The sequence below is a fragment of the Nesoenas mayeri genome (genome assembly GCF_963082525.1).
Source record: "Nesoenas mayeri genome assembly, chromosome: 12".
NCBI lineage: Eukaryota > Metazoa > Chordata > Aves > Columbiformes > Columbidae > Nesoenas > Nesoenas mayeri.
Genome location: NC_137547.1, coordinates 9,122,295 through 9,146,507, shown reverse-complemented (window position 1 = coordinate 9,146,507; position 24,213 = coordinate 9,122,295). Strand labels below are relative to the sequence as shown.

At 38.9% G+C, this 24,213-nt stretch overlaps 1 protein-coding gene across 2 annotated transcripts in view; it reads left to right on the top strand.

Moving 5' to 3' along the window:
• The window catches only part of BANP (BTG3 associated nuclear protein), a 130,735-nt gene that overhangs the window by 49,258 nt on the left and 57,264 nt on the right, over positions 1 to 24,213 (top strand). Inside the window, exons 8-11 of one of the 2 annotated variants that reach the window (XM_080352216.1) lie at positions 8,454 to 8,621; positions 16,330 to 16,460; positions 19,823 to 19,885; positions 21,922 to 21,966. In XM_080352216.1, the coding sequence (XP_080208342.1) occupies positions 8,454 to 8,621; positions 16,330 to 16,460; positions 19,823 to 19,885; positions 21,922 to 21,966 (407 nt within the window). Of the gene's footprint in view, positions 1 to 8,453; positions 8,622 to 16,329; positions 16,461 to 19,813; positions 19,886 to 21,921; positions 21,967 to 24,213 lie in introns of both variants that reach the window. The other variant, XM_080352215.1, reaches the window with a different exon arrangement.

Genomic DNA, 24,213 nt, shown 5'->3' with positions numbered 1-24,213 from the left:
GGCAGTAAACACATCATATACTTCTATACGTTCCGTTCCAAAACAGAGTGACGTCTGATAAACCCTGTGGGATTGTTTCTCCCAGTGAGCAAAAGAAATATTAATAGCAAGATCTTTGCTCGCTCACTCTGATCGTAAGTGAATGCTCTGAATGTGCAAAACTAAGAGGGAAATTTAACAGATGACTCTGAAGTATGAAATCCCATAAGTGCATTTTTATTATGCAAAAAGAAGGTAAATTGTTATCATGAGCACATCAGGTATTTTGTTTGGAGGGAGATTGTTAGTGGCTGGTTAAGTCAAACAAGTGTTGGAATCTTTAGGTCCGAATCTTCATGAAAAGCGATTAGGGATGAAAATACTCATGCAATGTATGGAATGCTGCCATGGCAGTTTTTAGCCTTACAGTTACATGAAGCATGCGATTTTTCTTTCATGCTGAAACCCAAATGTTATATTCATATATGTTTTTTTGTGAGGAAATGGAACATAGATCTTTTTTCAAGGTATCTTGTTTTATTTGCTGCATCATTTTGAATTTTTGCAAGGTGGTTTTTAGGGCAAGCAATGTGTTTTCTTTTGAAAATTGGGGAAAAAAATGCAAGCAAATATATGTGATTTGTCCAGTATCATCACAGTGGAGCACCTCTCATTTAATATATGAGCTGGGAAAGTCTGTAGTAGATGACGTGAAGACTCTTCTGTTTTCAGATTATAAACCCTCTGATTTGGTCTGGAATGATTTTGTGCCGTTTCACGGTGTATCTGTGGGGCTGTTGTTCTGACCTTTTCTAGCACTTGGCACCGGCTGCGAGGGACTCGGAGCAAACGAACACACGCGGGGATGAAAATGCTGAAATTTCTTGCCAGAACGGTAAATTGGACACTCCGCTAGATGGCATCATTTGATTGCGTGTGGGGCTCTTGGAAGCCAAAATCAATACAAATAGATTTCCAGAAAGGTGCTAAGGTGTGTCTGAATGGAGCAGCTCTTCTCTTTTAGAAAAGGATACGATACATTAGTGGAATTTGGAGATTGTAGATGCTAATTAATTTTATTTCTGGTTTTGAAACTTCTTATAGGGTCCTGTAGAATTTTAGGGGTCATTTTAATTTGTAGAACACCGATATTTAAAGTAATTAATTTTATTTTTCCTTTGGTGCTGTGGTTTGTTAGAAAAGAAATATTAAGGCAAATATTCTAAGTATTAATAAATTTAAATGAAATATTCTGACAAATTAACTTTTAATAAAATTAGATATTAAATATTCTGACAACTCAAAGTTATTTATTATTTCTTTTGAGGAACATTATCAGAAAGAAATCTGCACCAGATCTGCATATAAGCATTAAGAAGGTGCTGCCTTTTCTTGGGCAATGTTTGGTGTCAAAGTGCTTTAAATCTTTTAAAATACAAGCCATTCTATCTGTGTTTGACAGAGAGCAAGAACAGAGAAAGAGGAACCTCACACCTCTTGGGTTCTGCTGCTTTCTCATCAGTTAAAAACCAAACCAACCAACCAACAGACTATCTGGCTGTTGGAGACCAGGTATTTTGCCTGAAGCAGAAAGATGTATAGGAATCCCTTACAACAGGTGAAGGGTCTGTTGCATTAGGCCTTTGATCTGTTATGCATGAGGTAGTTTCCAGCTGTCTGTCTGCATCCAGATCTGCAGCTTCACATTGACCCAGTTGTAACGATTGAAGAAGTGAAAAATTCCCTTTCACTGTAACTTGTTATCTGAGACACGAACCTGAATGTGCAACCACTTCGTATGCTGTTTGGTAGTTATTTAAAACAAGTTCATTTCTGAAATGTTTCCTCAACATGATAATGGGATATTATTGAGGAAGACTTTATTACCTGTTCTTCCAAATGGTCTACTGTTCTATTTGCCTAGAATGGTAATCAACAGATTGTCTGAACAGTTAATTAGCAGTTTATAAGTAGTTGCTGATTGTAGTTTAATACTTTTTCTGGCTTTCTTTGATGCAGGTTCAGCAAAATGCATCCTTTTCATCCCAGAAAGTTTCTCTACCAGATAGATACTTAATTGAAACTTTGTTTTAGGAGCTGAGGTGAGAAAACATTGGTTTAAATTATTGACTTTCTTGAAATAACAAAAATGTGCTGGCTCCATGTGTATTAGAAAGGAGATTTGAATTCTAAAAGGCAGATGAGTGACAGAATGCTGCCTCAACCTGTTCTTGAATGTGGGAAATTTCATAGTAGTCCCAGTTTGGGGTAATTATACAACCTTGTTACTGGGATTTTGGGGCCACCGATGGGCCGATGTGAGGTCTGGCTGCAGAAACTGGTGTCCATAGTCTCACTTTTATTCCAGTTATCTTGTCAAAGGTATGAAAAGACAACATTTAGAATTTGGTTCCTTAATGTGCTGATGTGTGTATTTATATAACACCCGTGATGGCATCTGGAAGGCAGGAGAATGATGCAATGTGAGCAATAGACTGCTGGAAAAAAGAGGTTGTGGTGTCCCTAAAGTTTGTCCTTATTCCCTAAATTGTCTCATCACGTGCTCACACTGAAGGCCACTGACTTTGCTGATGTTTTTCACATCTGGAGCGTTTCCTCGAACGTGCCTGGCTTTTTCAATCGTGTTCTTAGCGCTAGAGATGAATTTCCTCACTCTCTTGTCATGACAGATGTAATTTTCTTGCTGTAGGTAAACCAATTCTGGGTGTTTTTTGTAAAGCAGTTGTAAATTATAAGTGATTCATTTTGTCATAAAGTTACCTAAGACAAGACTCCTCGTGATCTCTATCCTAGAGTTGAGTTCCTGTTGTCCAAGTGGAAAGGGATTTGATTAACATGGATTTTTGAGGTTTATATATTATTATAACTTAGTTGAAGAGTACAATAAAAGAACCTGTTTTCTGTAGGATCTTGTTTGCGGAAATCCCCTTTAACCAGACCTCCTGTACCGAGGAAAACAGGCTATTTCTTTTCTTTAAATGCTGACAGTTGAAAATATCCCGAAAAACTTCAGATTTCGTGAAAATTTATAGTGTTTGATTTTAGTATTTGACTGTTTTAAGTATTCTGGTTACTGACAGAGGTTTAGTAACTCCTTCTTTAGGCATGTGTAACAGAATAGGATCTCAGTTGTATTTGAGGCTGTGCGAATAGAGTTTGCATTATAAAATGCGCGCACTGTGGTCTATAAATTTATAGCTGTTTGAAAGGTGTGAATGTAACAGTGAGACAAAGGCACTAAAATGGAAAACAAGTAATTGCTTGATAGCTGCATTTTCCTTCCCGATGTCACCGTCCCCTCCTGCATCCCAACCCCAAACCCTTGGGTTTGGAGGGGAATCCAGCTCCCAGCTGTGCACATCACCCCTCTCCAGCTGTCAAAGGAGTAAACAATTACTCTTCTTAAAATTAATTCAATATGGTTGATGCACGACCATAATTATGTTTGAATAATCAAACCCTGAAGGCGCAAGAAGTAACTTCAGAGGTGCTTAATTTTTTCCTCCGCTGTTCCAGTATTTAGTACAGCAGATTTTGTTGTCATACGCTTCATAAAAAGAACTCCAAATGTATGACCCTTCCGTGAAAAAATGCGTCTTGTGAGCCAAACCCCCAAATAATCGCCCCTCTTCATGATTCTGTGCAGGCAGAATCTGAAGCCCTTGTTTTTCATAATGGCCGTCACGTTCTTGTCAATTAAACAAAGATTCTGTTCATCATTTTAATCATTGGCTTTTTGAATGTGACATCCTGTTGCTTTTTCTCCAGCCTTTAAAAATGATGTTGAATTTGGAAATGGAAGGAACAGTTAACCAAATCTGTTTGGATTACACATTTACTGTGAATATGTCTTTATTTTATACATACGGCTGTTAAATCCTCTGAGGGTAACACTTTCCCTTATCTTTCAAAATGTAACAATAGCAGAGGGAATCTCAGGATAAACAGCAGCAAGGGAGCTCTGCCAAGTCTGGGAAAATAATGATTTACCTTTTAATTTTCTAAAGAAATGTGGTATTCATGGAGAATGGGAAGCAGCACAACCCAGCAATATCCAACTGCAAGCTCTTGACATGCAGTTTGTTTTTCAGGAGGCTGCTTTTCAATGCAGTATCAAGATGGAATATTTCATGTCTGGATTTGATGTTGCAAATGTCTTCTCTTCCTCCTCGGTTTGTTCTTAATTAAATTTCTTTACAATTTACTGTTTTATATGGATTGTTTTGTCTGCTGACTGACTTCTGACCTTTAAGAAAGGAAGGATTACTTTCTCAGGATCATTGTTTTCATGGGGTTTTCTATTTATTTTTTTTTTTTTTCTAATTAACTCTATTAAAAAAACCAACAACTTCAACCCTTTCTCCCCCTGCTTTGTTCCTTAGATGCCCCAGAAGTTTGGGAGTATATAGTCATTTCAGACAGCATCGCTGATGATTTTTGCATTTGTACCAGAGCATCCTCACTGCATTTCCAAGCTCTTTTTTGTTTTCCCATTGAACCACAGAAAGATTTATTTAGTGCTGCACAAGCAACATTCTAGAACTTGTTGTGTCAGTTGTCCTTTTAGTTTTATAGGAACTTCAGCAATAATGTGCTGTGTTTCTGATCTGCAAGGCAGAATTGAGTGTCCTGCACCTGTTGGCTTTGAAAGCTGACTGTAATTTTCCTGCTGCACACCTCCCCTCCTCCTCAGCTGTTGTGTGATAAGATGTGAACGTGGGTTCTCTCTTGCAAAGCGATTTCCCCTTTGCAGAATGGGTCCATGTGTCTGAATTCCTTGGTCTCTGTGTCCCAGGCTGCTGCTCTATCTGTAGCTGCTCTATAGATATCGCTCCAGCTCTTGCGATTTATTAAATAACTGAACTGTTTAAAGTCTCTGGTGTGTTCTCCTAGAAAGCTTTGTTGAGGAAGTGCAGTTCCCAAAGAAAGCAAACTTTGGACCCTTCATGTTTGAAAACAAGCACATCCTTTGTTTTCAATGTTACCGGCAACCACCCCTTGTCCTAAAGAAAAAGATCGCGAAAACACCGCCAGCCTTAGATGATCGAAATCCCTCACTCTTGTATAAGTGCATCTGTCTTCCAAAATACTGTTGTCTTTTTGCCAAAGTGCTGAATTATATCACTGGATGTATTTTTTTTTAATGTATTTTTTTTTAGCAGGGTTGTTTTGTGGCTCATAGACACCGCACTGCTCACAAATTACAGTGCTTCACGCTGCTTTTGACTAGTAAATGTTCCAGAAAAGTCAAATCCCTTCTCACTGAAGTATTTCTGTCTTTTCCAATACGGACTTCCCCGAGCTCAGTGTCTCATTTGCAGTATCTCGCTTTAGTGCTGTCTTTCTAACTTTTTTTGTTGTTTGACATGCTGGGATGAGACAGCTGAGAGCTCTGCTGCATGGGATCATTTATGGACGGAGAACAGAAAATCAGCACACTTCACTTTCTAATATTGTTTGCACATGTTTTCGGGACGTATCTCTCTATGCCAGGTAAATGGTATTTCTAATATTATGGCGAACTTTTTATCTCCCTAAAAAATACCCCACTGTTGTTAGCATTAGATTTTTCTTCCGTCATCAGCGAAGTGTTGTGAAATGTGGTCATTAAAGACCTGTTCATAGAATAACAGTTTAGACTGTAGTACCAGCCGGATAGATTTACACATCTGAAATTCATTTAGCTTTTATATCAACTAAATTTGTAGTTAAAGGCTAATTTTTCATGCCTGATTTGCACATGCAGTTACTGTGACTGAGTGTTCGGTTACAGTAAAAATCTGTGCAAACAGCAGGCGATGGGTCTGTACCAGTTTTACACCTTCCATCACTGCACCAGCCAAGTAGGGATTTTATGAATAAGGAGAAAGAAAGAAGCATATTTGGCTTTGAAAATCTGTGCTTGATGTCTCAGGTCCCTCTAGCCTGAAATAATCATCTCTGATTCTCCTCTGTTCAGCTCGTTGTCTGTGTTCCATGTTTTCCTCTGTACTCCTGTTTTCTCTGTGGAGGTGATGGTCTCTCTGTCCAGTATTTCATGGCCGTTCCTCATCACGGCGATTACATGATAGCTTCTGGGATCAGTAAGTAGAAGGTGATCTTTTCCTGCCTTCCCTCAACAGAACAATTTCTGGGATGTTCTGTACCGCAGCTCTGGCCCCATGATCTGTCTCCAGGTCTTGTCCTGCATGGTCTGGGTCTCCTGGGGTGGATGGTCACTGCACCTGGGAATATCTTGTCCCAAATAACTTATATTGCTTTTGATTCCTCTTTGAATTAAATGACATCCAGGAATATCCCATGGATTACTCTGTAATAGTAAAGTTCCTAGCTGGACTGCTTTTCTGTGAGAGTTTTCTCCATTGATTCAGTCGCTTCTCTAAACGGAGCAGCAGAGAATGTGAAAGTCATTAAAATGTATTTCTGAATGAAATGTGGACATTTTTTTCAAAATAACCATGGAGCATATGACCATTTTATGTAGGACTGCACAAGTACTTCTGTATGTACTGACAGCGTTGTAGAAAGAGTTAAAGCACAACTATTTTTATTGGACATCACTGCAAACACTTATAAACCCATTTGTCTGTAGTGCGCATTAGTAATAGATTAGTCTGAGAAATGTGGTCTCAGTATTTACAGTACAGAATGTGCTTTCCTTTTGCTGACACCTATGGAAAGGAAACTGTTGTGGAGCAGCAGATGATACTTGCAGGCGATTTTCCTCCTTTTCTCGTCCCTTTTTGGGGACAGAACATCAGGATTGTGGAGCCATCTCGAAGTAATGTCCTTGATGTCAGTGAAGAGTCGTGGGGCCTTTCAAGTGCTTTTGAATTGGCTTTTTGATGCCAGTGTTTTCCTCCTGTGTGTTCTCTGTTTCAGATTGTTCTTTGAACAGATCTATAATAAATATTTTAGAGCTTTATAAAAAAAATCTGTTTAAAACTTATGATGATGACTCTACTTGAGTACGTTAGATTAGTAACCTGCAAATTTCCATTTCTGAGGACTCTTGGCTCATTTATAATACAAAGGAAAGTACAAAGCTCTTAGTGCAAAACTGGAATTTTTTGGCCGTATGCTCCTGTAAGACAAATTATTTGAAGCCGACCATGTCCTGTTCGTAGGGCTATAAAAAACCTGAAGTATTTCACAGGATCAGGATCCTATTTGAGAATATGGTTGTAAACCCAGTAGGTTGAAAAGATGATTTTATTTTCTAGGGTGTGGAAATAAACTGATACCAAAAGGAAAATAAGAATTTTAAGAGATCTTTCAAGCATTGTCACAATGAGTAAAAATATATATGTCAGCTTTGGACTGAGTTTTAATTGCAGTATTGCACATTTAAATCTGAAAAGTTGAGAAATGCTGAGGTTATATGTTCAGATAGTTCTGTTTTAATTAGCAGGTGTTGAACCTTTAGGTTTACCTTTTCAAGTGTGTTTTCTACAGCCACGAGGGTTATAAGTTTCTCTTGCCATACAGTCAAATGCCTTCAACTGTTGGTGCTTTAAACAGAACTCAAACCACTCTAAGGTCTACAATAAAACAGTAAAAGTCTGTAGCAATATGAGCAGGACCTTGAAACCACTGACAATGTGCAATGTGTTTCCTTCCCCGTTTTAAAGCCATTTGTCCAGGTGTTGAAACAAATATTTGTCATACCTGCAATAGTCTTTTTGCTCCCTCTTTTTTATATAATTTGGTTTCCCTTTTGGGTGAGGAGATTGCAGGCGATCATGAACCTGGTTTAAGTCAGCAGTGGGACCCGGTCTCTATGGGCTTTGTTTCAAAATACTCCGTTCAACTCATAAGTCAATGTTGTGTTTTATAAGAGTTTGGCAACTTAGCACCAAATATTGGAAAGCGCGTAATACGGCTCTTTAAATGACTTAATACTGGTAGTAACGTTTTCAGAAGATTATAATTTTGTATTGCATCTTTATTGGGTTCTGATGAATTGTGAACTGTGCTTTAAAAGAGTTTGTTGGTTTGGTTTTCTATATATAGAGCTTTATAAGTCTTCCTACTTATCAGATGTGTTGTGGGGCACTATCTGTGATAAATAAAGCTTTATCGACTTTTGGCTTCGGAGTGCTGGATCCTTTTGTTGGTCAGTGTTGCGCATCTTGAATGTAATAGTGCATTTTCCTCGGATAGAAGCTTAGATAAGGATATTTTATGGACTGCTGGCGCTTTTAAATATATAACTGTGTATATGTATGATTACTGAATTTGGTGTAGAGCTGCTGAAGTCACACCACTGCAGAGCTTTGGCATTTTTCGTAATGTCGCCGTGTTCCTTTAGGCAGCGTCAAGATCAGGGCAGTTCTAAAATGTTCAGAGTTTCTTTGATCACTTTGTGTGTATGACAGCATGTGTCTAAGCCTTTTTCAGAAAATACAGATTTGTGCTGATTGTCACCTCTTTGTGTTTCTCTCTAATAACAGGTCACTTATTTTACAAGTTTGGAATCACGGAATCAGACTGGTACCGAATCAAGCAAAGCATCGACTCCAAATGCCGAACAGCCTGGAGGCGGAAACAGCGCGGGCAGAGCCTGGCTGTGAAAAGCTTTTCAAGACGAACACCTTCGTCATCGTCTTACAGCGGTTCAGGTAAAAAAACAAACAAACCCCAACAGAAGTAGAACCTTATGGTAATAGGGCCATTTGGTTTTTAATATGCCTGAAAATTATTTTGATCTGACGTTGTATTTACAACAGGTGCATGTTGCACACACAAATGTGAATATTTTTGTGTGACAAAGGCAAATGGAGAAACCTGCATTTCTCACAATTGAATTTTTGGAGTGGATTTTATATTCTTGTACTTTTTTTATAGTACCATTTATCATCGCCAAAGAGGCCTCTCTATGGTAGTGTGTGTATGTCTACAGTGCTCCTCAAGGTCTGGATCCATGTACTGACACCTGGGTAAATCATCGTAGGCTTTCAGTGCAAACCAACTACCTCCTGGTACTCTGAGCCCTTCGCAGCCTCATGGGACTTGTCCCATAGGAGATCCCTGGTAGGATGAGTTGCTAGTAACTGTTTCATCTATGAATTGCAATCACTCTCCTGATTGCAGTACATTAATGAGTCTAGAAAGGGAGGGGTGTGTGTGTGTTCACAAAGAGGGAGAAGAGACTCGGTCTCTAAACCAGTCGTAAAATACAGATTTGCCAGAATTGAAAGTGCAGTATTATTCCAGTGTGTGAGAGAGCTTGGTTTTGTTGGTTTGTACAATATCTGAATGCCTGGCTTCTCTTGAGATGCTTGAGAACGTCCACCCACAGCTGCTCACTGAAGAAATTCAGCACATGCAGCTTTGTGCTCTCATATGTTTTTTCTACCATGTTCAATTTTTTGAGTAGAAGATCAGGATGTTTCTGCAACTCATGTTCTTAAGAGGAGTCGAGTGAATAAATCTCACTGTGTTCACTCCATTTAGCAGGACGTGCTAAGTTTTGTTCCTGAAGTATTTTTCTCTGAAGAAATTAAATACATTGTAGGTGATTCTATATTTCCATATAGGTATGTAGGCATGAATAATAATAACAAATGAAAAATACTGACCTAAGAAGTGTTCTCTTAGGACATTTCTGGCTCATGCTTTTAATATAAAGCAGTGTTACGGGACATTTGTACATCATATATTAAAACCAGTGTTTTGGAAGTGAGCCCAAAGAAAAGGAAGTAAGTTTATTTGCCTGCATAAAATTTTTGGTTGCATGTTAACACTAACCACTGTATCTCAGGCAAAGAATGCCAAAATATGCTTTCAGTGGAAAATTTTATGTGTTGGAACTGAGAATCATATCCAAAATTCTCAAATTAAAACAACTAATCAATGTAATGTTAACCATAAGCCGTATATGTTGATGGGATTTTTATTTTCAGTCTCTTAACAATCGACGTTTTAGAATAAAAATGCAGTAGTAAGTGAATATTATGGGCCTGTGCTCATTAGGCCGTACTCCTTGGCCGTTGTTGAGATTTACTATTAAAAAATATTAAACCTTAATCTCCTGATTTGGAGATGTGGGGAAACCAATGTAGAGATGTGTAACACAGACTAAGCTCCGTCAATTCTTGTCTTCAAAAGTCCACAAGATAATAAGTTTTTGTGGTTTTCGTTGTGCTTAAGTTGAAAACTCATTTATTTTCCTTTTGGCTCCATTAAGCTGATTTGTGAGTAGTTTTTTCCATGGGTACAGAGACAGCCAAGTTAACTCGTGGCATTTCAGTGATGTGCAGGTGGCATCGCGTGGTACGGACGCCCACCAGCTGGTGCTACAAGAGCCCCCGTGGTGTTTTGGGCTGGGTGCCCAGGGATGCTCGTGTGGCTGGAGCTGAGCCGGCTCCTTCGCTCCGTCCATCTCAGGATTTCCCCAGGGGATTTGATCCCACCTGGGTCTCCCACTGTACAGGTGACCTCCCAAGTTCCCTAGATAGCAAAGAGGCCCTTGGAAAGGTGGCTTTGGTCCTGAAGAAGATGATGGTTGGCTGAGGTGCTTTGGCATGTCGTTGGCAGGATTCTACCGACTGCGCGGCCAAAAGCAGCACACCGGCAATGACATTAACAGCTGCCTTTGGTAACAGTATGTGAAAACGCTCCTGTGGATTCAGAGCCTTGTGTTAATATTCTTTAAAATATTGCTCTTACTCAGAATGTCGTTGGCATCGTTTTCTGGGAGGCTGTAAAGATGTGAGATGAATTCACCGCTGCATTCGCACCCGCTGTGAAAAAGCTCCTAGGAAAACCAGACTGCTTTTCTGAATCGAGTAGTCCTTGGAAAAAATAATTTGCATTCCAAAATCAGTGGGAGTGGTATTTCACCTGAAGAAAGAACAGGAGGTATGAGGAAAAACAAGAGAGCAGTTTGAGAGGCTTAATGATTATATAGAGAAAAGAAAGAGAGGAAAAGAAGCAAGGGAAAAAGTAGATTCACACATGTTTAAGAAGGTAATTTTTGCATGACAGGGCTGTAACTCCACCACTCTGTTCAGGTAACTCCATGAACTGCTCAGAACTGTTCTTTGTGATTCGACGTCCCTGGAACCCCTCGATGGAATTACAGCATCATAATTCACAGGCATCTGTTCCTTATTATACACAGTGTAGAGTGGATGGAGCGGAATTCCTGCTGCCAGCGAGCAGGAAGGAGAAGTCATATTTCACAGCTCTGAAGTAAAGGAGGTCTGTATTTCACAGTTATGACAACATAGCTGTCAAATACGGCTTTTTAAAGTGTTACATATGAACCCAGACAGTTTTTATGGTAGCATTTGTTTCAGGGGGCAATTTAAGGTGAGCCTTGGAATTTGGCTACTTGAGAAACTGTCTTTCCCGCTATTGTTGGTTGTATTAGAGCTGTTAAAATCAGCTTCTCGGTGCATTCTGTCAGGTCTCCACCTGCTGTGATTGCTGCTGCCTGCACAATACCTGTCTTTGCTTGCACCAACTAATAGGTTACTCCATGTCAGTTAATTAGCTATGAGAATTAGCTACGTGAATGACGTAGAGAAGCAGGAGCCTCAGCCCATAGTCCTCATGTAGCTTTATAAGTTTTTGGTGTAATTCTGTGATAGTGTTTAAGGGGTAAGAGCTCCAGAGGAGCTGAGCTGCAAAGATGTGTCTAAGGAAGCTGGTAGGAAACTCTGAATGAATATCTCTCTCTTTTACCCCCAAAGATATTAATTGAGATTGTTCTATAATGAAGTGACTATGCAGCTTTACAGTAGCCACAACATTTATAGGTTGCATGAAGTTGTAACAGACTGTTTTATTTAGGCAGAAATTGGTTTTCCATATTTTACCTGGCTCTTCTCTTTGAAGCTGTTGCCTTTTGCTGGAATTGAGGTATTAATTGCGGTGGTTTGCCCCGCTCTTCTTGGACCCAACACTTCAGTCCTTAATGTGTGTTTCTATTTATTTAATTTTTTGGACAAGAGTTATACACATGGCTGCCATGATAATTTAACTAGATACTCTTTTTAGAAATGCTCACAGTCTTTGGAGGGAAGGCAGTAGGAAATGAGGTTTTTGGGAGGAGGATTAATTGGAGAGTGCCTTCTCCCTTTCTTTTAATTTCTCTTAAGATTGTTAAGGCTGTTATCACAGTTTTCCATGTTGGAATTTTTAATTAGTTCTATGACTTTGGGATTTATATGTAGATTTAGGCTGAAGTGCTCAGCCTATGCCGAGATGTCACATATAAAAAGGGATGTGCAGCCAAATCTTCAAAGCTGTTCTGCAAAATTGGAGGCATTTAGCACTGGATGAGTCAGGCTGAGATAAGGGCTTGCAGTATACACTTTTATTTCTATTAATTGTTGGGTAATGGTGTTTTTCCTGCTTTTTGTTCTTGAGGATGGCTTTGCTACATCTGGCCATTAGCCTTTCCTCTCTAGGACTAAACATCAAGGAAGCACCAAAGAATGTCCTAGTTTGTAGGTACAAGTGTGAGGGTGGGAGCTTGTGCACTAGGAAAAGAATTCTGAATAACACCACAGAAGGAGAATAAGCACAAACCCAGAGTCTGCACCTCCTGTGTGTCCTTGCAAAAGGAGAAGCCAGATGCTCAACTGATAAATACAAAATAGAATAGGCAAGAATTAGAAAATGCCAAAGGTTTTGCCTTTGAAGTGACGAACTTTAAAGCTGCTCTCAGCTGAGAGTTAAACACACATATTCTTGAAACGATTACAAATTACATTTGTCTGACAAGTCTGATCTTGGCAATGTGTGTGGAAGATGAGCTGTGACAATGTGACAGCAAAGCTGCTTCGGTGGGCGATTATGCCAACCCCTCTACGTCCATCTGAGAGCACAACCTCACTTGGGCTCAGAAACATGTGCAGCAAACAAATGGAAAATGTGAAAGGTCCCGTTTCAGCTTGGGAGGAGGGAATATTTCAGCATTTCCTTCCCCCGCCCCCCCCCCCCCCCCCCGCCCAGTATCACAACTTTATCACCAGGGGAATGGTCAGTGCAGCATCTTCCATTGTGTGGGTGGCTCCAGAGCGGCTCTGTGCAGGGAAGGCGCTTTGGCGGTGTCACGGGTAACGTGCTCCGTAGTAGCACCAGAGAAACCATTCAGTTTGTGTCCAAGTGCCCTTTTGTAACTCGTGCAACGGAAAATTTCAAAGCACGAGTTCAGCTGTTGGGCTTCTCCGTGCCAGGGATTCTCTAATATATCAAAGTTGTAAATGTGAGGCTAGATAGTTTACATGATAGTGATTTATAACTGCTGACATATCCTCTATTCAAGCTGTGTGCTATTCATGTTGGTGTTTGTTTTTAATGGAGAATGTTTGAAAGTGGATAAATATTACTTTTGTCTGGTCAGAGACTCAGAGGGGAAAAACAATACTTATAAAGGATGTTTTGTTTTTAGACACTGTTGAATCCTTCTAAGAAAAAAACTCCGCCAAAATCCAACAAAGAAAAATAAAAAAATAAAGAAAACCCAACTGTGGTTGTTCCAGTGAAGCCAAACTGAAATCTATCGATAAGTGACAACGCGAGATATAGAGTATGTTGAATTCAGCCTGTGTCTCCTGATCCCACCTCCAAAAAGCATAATCACTTCTGGCATCTGTGAAGGAAAAGATGGTTTACAAATACAGGCTTTTGGACATTACAGTTAAAAATGTATTTCAAGATGTGCTTAGGATATAATGTAAATAGATACTTTTATCTACTGCAGCTCTTATGTCTTTGTTACGCTTTTATTTAATAACTTCCTTAATCAGAAAATAAACAGTCATTATAAATGAGTGTTTTCTCAGCAGTACAGCATTGCAGTTTGTGTCACGGTCAGTGTAATCTAGAGGAAGGGCGCTGCTAGAAGGTTATTAAATCTCCAAGTGAAACACGGGTCTTTCATCGCCCATGTCCCAAGTCCAGATTTGCTGTCTGTGTACATGTATTTACATTCACGTAATGTAAATGTACATTTATATGTATATATGTGTATATATATATAAAAACTCTATATGTTTGCGCACATGAAGTTCTGTATGTATGCATGTGTGTGTATATACGCACACATCTAAATGAATAAATATGTGTTTGGACACTGCGGTTTGACCAGAAGTTGAGTTGTAACTCGACTCAGCTGTTGAATTACATAGTGGAGACTGGGAAGCAGGATGGAAAGACAAAATTCCAGCGGGCTGGACCAGTGGTACCTGTGAGAAGCAGCGAGGTGAATTACTGGGCTTCCTTAGCCATTTAGCATCCTAACAAAAGGCTATCTGTAAAATAAAATGCATAAAATATTATTAGGACTGACATAATGGAGATGAGAGAAAAAGCAAAAGGCAAAGAGGCTCAGGCAGATGATTCTTCTAGAATATCCTTTACTTTCAGTGACTGTGACAAAGTCACTGGCAATGGAAAGTGTGATCCTGTATTAGAATTGGAACAATTCACATTCTTATTTGGTTGACAGTTTCTCATGCTGGGTACAGGGCTTTTCTACCAATTGTGGTTTGTTAATCCCATCCGGAATTCTGCCCCGCAAACTGCCCTTCGACAGCCGTGCTGGAATTGCACAGTGAGCAACGGGACTAGGAAATTACAAATATTCTGCAGTTACCTACCCGTCAGATGTAAGGTATTGAAGATGTATGTCCAATAGCAAAAACATGTGCGTGTTCTGTTTCACTCAGTTGCTGCATAAGCGTTCTGCTTGTAGTTACAGATTTGCAGATCGTTAACGTAATTAGAACTGTCTAGTTGAATTGTTAAGCAACTGAACTTTTCAACAACAAAGTAAATACTAGTTTGGTGGTTTTGAGTTAGTTTCCAGTTCCCGTATTTAGGCTTAAAATTATCTTCGTCCACAAGCATTTGCAGACAGGATGAAAAAAATCCAAAAGGATGATTTTATTAAAGAACATTTCCATTAAAATATTTGTATGAGTGGATAAAGCTCCTTCTTGCAAAACTAATGTTCTCTTTTCAGTATAAATCTTAGAGTGTTAAGTAGAAGTATTAAAACTTTACGAAACGTGGTTTCCTACTGCGTTGGTTCAGAAAACAATGAACCGTCATTTTAAAAATCAAAATATATCAGCTGTATGTGAGCAGGATGAGATCTATCTAGTGCTTATTTAGACAATACATAAAGTCTTGTAAAGAAATGGCCTACAATGGAAGCAGAGTGACACCTTTTCTTAAATATTTTCATTCTAGTTTCCAGTAATTGAACAGCTTAAAAGCCCTATAGTATTGAATCTTACTACATGTTAGATGTAAATGTGTTTTGTGTTGCTTTGTCAGGGCAATAAATAATTTAGAAAAATAGTAAAACACTTAATGCTTCAAAGATTTAGTTCAATGTGTTTTTATGGCATAGCGAAAGACACATGTTAAACGTGTTTACGGGAATGCTGTATGTAAAAAAAAGTATTTCTTCAAATATGTTAGTCTAAAAGCCCTTAATGACAGCCCCGTTCGCTGAGATGTCTCTAATTAAAAACAAAAGTAAGAAAATCAGGACTGATGCTGAATCTTAGTGTGATACTGGGAGATTTCCAGGTTTTTCCTACCAGTGCCAACTTGAACTTGTCGCATGTGCTGCAAAACAAGTGTCATCAATTGATCGTTTCAGTTGATTTTCCTGATTCCTAAAAGGATGGATGGTTCCCAGCGACATCTTCACCTGCTCGTGGTGCCTTAATCTCTAGGAAGACCCATACACAGCATTAGTGTCCAGTCCTTTCAGTACAGTTATTGACATTATCTCAGTTTCACTGGCACCAAAAGCATTAAAAAAATTGCTTTAAACCAGTGTGAGGTAGTGTTGAAATTCACCCAGGTCAAGAAATCAACCTGATTTTTTGCAGTTAAAAATAATAATTCCAGACTTGTTTGTGTTCGCATGAATTATAAATGATGGATCTTGAGAAACAACAGAGAGATATCCTTTATATAATAACTTCAATTTTACAGGATGGCTTTTCGAATATATCCTGGTGGTGGCACTGATAGTTCTCAGCTGCACAGGTGCCCAAAATAAAGGGTAGAACTGCTTAGGAAAAGTGTGTGGGTTTGCTGTGATGTAAGTTTTACAGTTGCAGAATCTTTAATCTGTAATCAAAAGATGCTTTTTAAATGTGTGCTTCCTCAGAGACAAAATAGCCTTTGGAATTGTAGCAATGCTACAGGTGAGCAATGACCACGCATTGATGGATAAATGATCTGCATCTCCTTACTGACTGCATTTGTTTTCCACAGGTTTTAAGCACGCGTTGTTGCGTGGCCGTTGGTATGAGATATATAAGAATAACCCTGGATTTTTGTCTCTTTCAGAGGGTTCGCAGGGTTCGGTTTCAGCTTCTGCCGAGCTCCAGCAGAACCAGCCGCAGGCGCTTCACTACGCGCTCGCCAACGCGCAGCAGGTCCAGATCCACCAGATCGGAGAAGACGGCCAAGTCCAAGTAGTATGTACTCTGCTTTTTCTAAATCATGCCATTTAAACTAGCTGGGTTTTTGCAAGCTTTGCTTCAGCTGAAATTTAATTTTTTATTTTGAAAAAGTGACCTGTCATCACTGCTTAAGCGTGATTTTCAGAAAATAAACAGGGAAGGGTCATGAAAGATGTTTTAGAGTTACTTGGCAAAACTCTTCACACAGGGTTTGCACACACATAAATGCATGTTCATTACTGTATCTAGAATTTACTAATATCTACCTGGCCATTTGCTTTAATAATAATACCAAAACTACTAAGTGCACGATTTACACTTCAGAGGTAGTTTTAGCTATGATTTTCAAAACAAGAATACATTTATTTATTTTCATTTTTAAAAAAACTTGGCTTCTGAGGCATTTTTGAACATCTGTTAGCTGAATCCTTTACATGTGTATTCATTTAGATACATGTATATAAGTCAAAGTTATAAATATTGATGTTTTTTAATCCTACCATAACTTAGGCCATTATTATTTTTATATACGATACTCTGAAAAAAGTTTCCTTGGCTTTAGTTCCTGTGTGCCACAGTTTGACTACAAGGATTGTTTTCAATTCAAATTAAAAAAAAAGCAGGAGAAAATAATGAAATACCGGTTTGTGTGGCATTTCTGACATGCAGCGTTCCAAAATACTGGTGTAGATCTGCGCACTCATTCTCCTGTGGTAGAAACCTGAGGAATTAATGTGTGAAATCGGTCTGCCATTAGCTTTTTAAATCTGCAGGCTTTGTGTTTATGCGCAGGCATGTAACATAGAAACTTTTTCAACGATGGTTTTAGTGCTTTGATTAGTTTTTTGGTTAGAAACCGGGCTAAAGAAACAGGCGGAAATGGGCAAAGAAACAAGAATTCCTGAGAGATATAAATCAAGAATCTAAACTGTGGTACCCAGTGTTCTGGCTGTTGCAAAGGTTCTAGTCAATGCCATTGCAAAGAAGAGTCTGAAGTGGGATAACGAAGCATCTTTGGTAAATATTTATGGTGTTTTCTCCTCAAATAAGAGAAGGCAGCACAGGAGAGAAACAGCAAGTCTGCCCAATTTAACAATTTACACATAAAGACTGAAAACGCTCTGTTGACACTGGAATACTCAGTGTGGTCATGTAGAGCTGCAAATTGTCAGCGTGCAAAGGGCAACGATGAAAGAAATATGATGAAAGTTGGGCTATGAAGGGCAGGTGCTTTTGGAATATCATCAAAAAAGACACGTCTGTAAGGCCCACGGAAGGTTTAGTGGAGTAGCAGTAGAATCGAAGGAGAAAAGTGTCACGGAAATTGGGGGACAATTGTTGAAGGCAACTCACAGAGCCGTAAGTGTGGATTGAAAGGACTTAAATGTTAGCTGGAATATTTTTTTAAGGAGTGCATGGAAGTGGAAGGAGTTTGAGATGAAAGTGATGGAGAGGAACTCCAGCCAGCAACGGGAAGAGCTGTGCAGAGGAGGCTGCAGCAGAGAGCACGTTCTTCCAAAGGGGAAAAGTTGCTTATGAACTCAGATAAAGGAAAGAGCTGCAGTGTAAGGGATGGTGGGAACTGTCGGCTGTGGGATTCGGATGGGGCTGGAAAGTCTGGACCGCGCCTTTGGTTTTTGGAGGAATTTATCCATTCCTGTTGTGTACCTGGACACCATATGATCTAAATGGAAGTCGAGGAGCTAATCCTGGAGAACAATTGCTTGACTGAACTGGATCCTAAATGCTTTGAGTTGCTATTCTCAAACTTGGAAGAGGACCAAAGAGAAGTTTGAGAAGTCAACTTACAAACTTCTTTTTCCCTCCTGTCAGCTGGAAGCATCCTCAGTGCAATAATGCTCTTTCTGCAGGAACTGGCTGCAAAGGTTCCACTTCACTTCTGCCATAACGTTACAGTATTATCGTTTGAATTTCTTTGTCTCTTGGCTTCCCTATATATTTTAAAGAGCATATTTTCTTAACTGCTGTATAGATCTTTTTATGAGATTTAACTGATTGCTGAAAAGTAGTTTTCAAGTCTAGAAAGGCAAGGTAGAAGGGAAAATAATACAAAATACATGCACATAATAGACAAAATGATTGTGTTTATAGATCTAAGTGATGAAAGTTTGCCTCATTAAAAGAGCTGGACCAGTCAACTGCAATTTAAATTGATTGTGGAATCCGGGAAAAATTCACTACAACCATCACCTTCTCCCTCCTCCCTTTGGTCAAAAAGAATGACTTATATTTGCAGACACTATGAATGGATCTCTTAAATGTTCGGTGCTTTTCCCTGGGAGCCCCGAGAGCTTGATGTTAAGGAGGGAAAGTGATTCTAATCTCAACATGGACTGGACTGTGCTCTGATTTTATATACAGTCCCTATTGTCAGAGTGATACTTTCAGTATGTTTTTTCTTCCTATAAATAGACTGTTTCCTTCCAAAGGAAATGAAACTGTTTGAAATAGAGGGATCTGTGTTTCTTTGAAAATCACATGCAATTGTTCTTGTGTTATAAAATAAGAGCAGCCTTTGACAGAATTCCAAATGATTATCTTTAATCTCTGTCTCATGCAGGCATATTAAAATGAACACAAAGCCTTCTAAACCCTGAAGTAGGTTATTTAGAATCCAATCTCCCTTCAGGTAAATCACAGTAGCAAAGACTTTGGGCTGGTCAGGATGCACAAGGAATTCCGTCCACACCGTGGCTGTGTTTTGATCAAACCATAGGCCTGATACCGCTCTCAAGTTGTGGGGCTGGTCAGCAATACCAAGTATTAACATTATTAAAACTCTTAGGGAAGATTTTCCACTAACATAAACCAGCATAACAATCAAATTAATGACTTCATGACAATTTATGGCAGATTGAAAGACAGTCGGTAGCGTGGTGCTGTACTTCACCACAACTATGTGAACGTACAAAGGTACACGGACACTTACAGATACCTTTTAAAACCTCACACTTAGTGAGTACTTTGTCTTGTCATATATGTTTTAAGACCTGAGTTTCCAAGGTCTTCAAATGCGATTAGTGTTTCAGGCACAGAGCTAATTGACCGAAGCAAGTTAGTCCTATGCTTTGTGTGTCAAAAATACAGATGCTGTGTCTATGGAGAAATGCACTATATAAATGTTATTTACTATTATGCTTATTTTCTTTCCTCAAAGTCACTCTGCTTATACTTTGCATAAAAAGATGGGGAAATATGGATGCACTTTTGTTAAAGCTGCCTTTAATGCTTTTTATTGAATATGCATTTCACTTCCATGCATTAAGCTGTGATGAATCCAAAGTAATAGCTTCTTCCTCTGGTTATGATTTTCACCTGATGCTCCTTGGTGTTTTCTTTTGTTGCGGATCCCGCAGGGTCATCTCCACATCGCCCAGGTGCCCCAGGGCGAGCAGGTGCAGATCACTCAGGACAGCGAGGTGAGCGAAGAGGGGGAGATGCTGGGAGGAACTTGCGGCCCCGACCTTATTAATATTTTTTTTAAAATTCAATATCTAAAAATATTAATCTATTCTTATAAAACGTAAGATCTGCTCCGATGCACAGTGTGGGTAGAAGTGAGAGTGTGTGGTAGAGCAAGGGTGACATGTGCTTTTTGCCACTAAATGCAATACGATATTTCTGTGTTTTGGGCTTTTTTTTTTTCTTCCCTTGTCCAGCCAAGACAGTTCCATGTGTGTGTTCTGCTAATGATTGTTGAATATGGCTGTTGATCTTGGCTGGAAATTTAGTAATTATGGAGTAAATTACTTAGGTGCTTGCACTGCTATGGAGAAATGAAATGATTTAATTCGGTTTATGAACTAAATGTGTTCAGAATACTCAGTGTCTTTAATTGTGGGAACTATTGAACAGGAGCTGGAGAAACCTTCAGCTAGTAAAGATGGATTGCAGAATAAAGTGAACTTATCTTTGTTCCTGACCAAGTAATCTGGCACTGCAGTAGTTGCGCTTCATAATTTTTTCCTTAAATTTGTACAGTAGAATAGAAATGGATAAATCCAGCCCTGAACCCTCCAATTTTAACCACTTGGGCAAAAGAGCTCTTAAAGCCAGGTAAATTCACCTGAGTGCGAGTGCTGTTGTTGCTTATTTAAGAATGTACAGAGGTTTCTAACTGCTCAGAAGGCTGTTAGATTAGTTTGCTCACATGAAGGATCAATAGCAAAATAAGGTTAAACAGAAATGCAGAATACAATTTTAATTTATATGATATCACTGTTGAGCATTTTTACTCAATGTTAAGCATATCTGCTTGTGGGTTAGTTTCATCCATTTCCAGACTACCCTAAATCACACTTCATAAAACCACTTTTGGTGTGGAGGAATACTGTTAGCTATTGTAGAACAAATATGATTTTAAATATTATATAAATATTATAGTTAAAGGCAGTTTTCTTTGAAGAGCTTGTCAGACCTAGAGAGAAGTGCAAAAGGATCAAAATGTTCTGGGTCTAGAGGAATTAATGGTGTGATACAACAAACCTGAAACAATCGTTGGGTAAAAAGCCACCGAAAAGCTTGTGGTTCAGCAGATACGAGTTGTGATTGATCCCGAGGGTCCAGCACATCCCGTGTCCAGTGACTTTGTCTGAAGTTCCTGTATGTGCGACTTTAAAGGGTGACGTTCGTCCGAGACAGATGAAAACATCTGTTTTAAAATTTATTACCATGCACGCAGCTTCAAATAAAAGGAAGAGCTGCCAGGAAGAGAAAACACAGAAAACGTGCAAATCAAAGAATTGCTGTTTTTTTCCTCAAAGTAATGTGCTATTTCACTGCACGTCTGTGTTTGGGAAACTGTTTTTTTTTTTTCTTAATCTAAGTGTGCTTTTAACATCTCCGAGCATATGAATAAGAACTTCATTTTGGGAAGAATGCTGCTTTCCTTTTTAGACTTTATAGATACAGTTTCCTTTAAAATACTTTGCATTTTGAGAATTTTTTGTAGTAGATGTAACTCCTGTGACAGAACTATGTTTGTCTTCCCTATAGAATTTTGGTAAAATAAAAAAATCTGTTAGTATAGGCAGTAACTTTATAATAAGTAGCAAACAGCACTCCATACATGTAAAAGAATTACACTGCTCATTCTAGTTCAGTAAGGGTTTTCATTTAAATGGGAAGTTTTAAATAAATAAGGAAAAATAAAAATCTTCTCTCAAAAGCCATCCAAACAAACTTTGCATGAAAATCCTGTAACTTTCAAAAAGCAAAACGTGCTGATGCTGAAAAACCTCCTCACTTTTGGTGCTGTTTATCCCATGTGGTTAAATGCTGACCATTGAATTGTAGCTGGATTGCCAAAATAACTCTCAGCAGATTTTCCTAAATTAATAGATTTCCTTAATATTGAAGTTGTTTAATCATGAAATGAGAAACAGGCCTTTTGCAGGAAAGAGCAACTTTTTTAAATTCCAAAGTTGTGCTTATTGCCAATGCTCTTGTTTTTCAGGGCAACCTGCAGATACATCAAGTTCATGTGGGTCAAGATGGGCAGGTAGGAACGAAACTGAGTTTTCAACAACCTTTTTACTTTGGTCTTTAAAATTAATGTTGCAGTTGGAATGATCTCACATTATTAGTGGCTGTTTTAAAGAGGAAAATCTATTCTGGTCTTTTAAAATAAACAACTTGCAAAATGCTAAGATGTAAGCGAAGTATTTTGTCTGTGGACTCTCAGTATTTGACCAAGTTTATTTCATTACTCCCGCAAGACACTTTTTATTGTTTATTGTTTTATACCTCCTTGGCCTCTTCACCGTCACATCCACTGACCGGGTTGATTGCATCGTGCACAGTCTGTTCTTTTTTATCAGCGGTCGCTATGGCCTGATGTGGGTTGCAGTCCTTACAAACACAAGAACATTTATTGCTGAGGTTTAAGCAGCTGGTTTTTCATTATACGGCTGTCTTGGGAGAAACGGATCTTTCACATCTGCTTTTGTTCTGTTTGATAAGAGAGCTTTATCAGGTGCTTATGCACACATGAGGTACGAAAAAGCAGCTTTTACGTTGAGTGATGAGTCAACGAGTGATTAAATTAGCAGAATTTCCATGTCAGGTGTCAACAAAATTGCCAACATTTGATCTCAGACACACTTTACTAAATGTTGAGCTATATGAACATATCCACAGCATAAAATAAGCAGCTTTCTGGCCAGGCCACTCAACTAAATGTGTTCTGAATTTTTTGTTGTTCCTGTTGAATATTAATAAGTTGTGAAGCATATGGTTATGACTTGAATTGAATTGAATTGAAAAGGCTCATGTCGTGAACTCAAAGACCTCGAGAAGTTACCAGCAATCTGAACTTTTGACCATGCATAGGGAAGGGGAAACTAACTTGTATTTTAATGATGATAATAATAATAATAATCACAACAGCTTTAAATGTTTTTTACTGAGACTTTAATCAGACGTACTTTTGCAGAAGTGCGATTACAAACAGTGATTTTTGGAGAGGTATCAGAACGTTTGTTTCAATATTAACTGTTCAGATTACATCTGTCCAAATTACCTCTAAACGACTAATGTTGGGTGCTGTTAAGTCTCTCTGAGAGTGGCATGTAGATGAAGTTACATTTTTTGAAAATTATAGCCTGCTACCATTATTTTTCTCCTTGAAATATCTATTCCTAACAAGTATTCCACAAATCACATCTCTCTTTCTTAAATAGAACCAGAAAATGTAGTTTAAACTGCTGTTGTGAGTTCGTGCTGTTTTTTTTGTGCAAGAGGAGCCACCTCTCATGCTAAAATAGTCATGGAGTGAAAAACTGTAAACTCTAGAATAGTGCAAAACCTTCCAAACTCTAAATGCTCTTGGTGAACATCTGAGCAGTAGCAGAATAAGGCTACACTGCAAGAAAAGCGTTGTAAATGCGTCAGTGCATGTAGATGGATACGTGATGTATGTTTGTTGAAGTGTCTGAGAGCATACACAAGATAAGGAAAAAAAGCATGATTTAATTGATTTGTTTGTTTGTTTGTTTTGAAATCACCATCAGCTTATCTGTATAGAAGCATCAGTATCATAGTTGGGCTGGTCTTGGTTCTGGCTAAATGGTCGTGCATGCAGGAAAATCCATTTAGCATCCAATTTTTAATATTTTTTTCTAACTAATTGTACTCTTGGCCCTGGTTTTAAACTTTCCTTGAGAACAAATGAAATGCTGGTTTGTCTTTTTTTTTCCTCTGTGCACTCAGCCATGTTTTGGTGCAAGAGCGTCACCGCTGTCTCTGGGACGTCATCAGCGCTGTCACACTTCACCTGCCACCTGTGCACAATTTGCTCTTCCTAAAGTATTTGCTGGTTAGCTGTTTTCCACTGGATCAAAAGATAGGAGCAAGCAAATATTATGGGGGATTTTAATACGCATTCTGTGTTAGATATCGAAACTTTAATCAGCAGTTTAAGCTGGAGTGGATGAGTCGTTCTCACATGATTCCTGCACGAGGGGGTCGAGGGGAGGTCTGGGGCACAACTGGTTTCTGCTCATCAACTGATCTCTGTTAAATGACTGGTTTTTGAGCTGTTAGCTCATAAAATTGCAAAGGGAAGCGAGTTAAACTAAACTGTTTGTGGTTTAAGAATGGAAGTGGAAATTAATACATTTTCCTTGGCACTCTCAGTGGGATAAGAGCACAAGAACCTGTCACACGATACGGTTCAGCGCTAACATAAGTCAGAACGATCCGGTAGCTCGCAGTCGGCTGGACACGACCTGCGAGCAAAGACATTTCT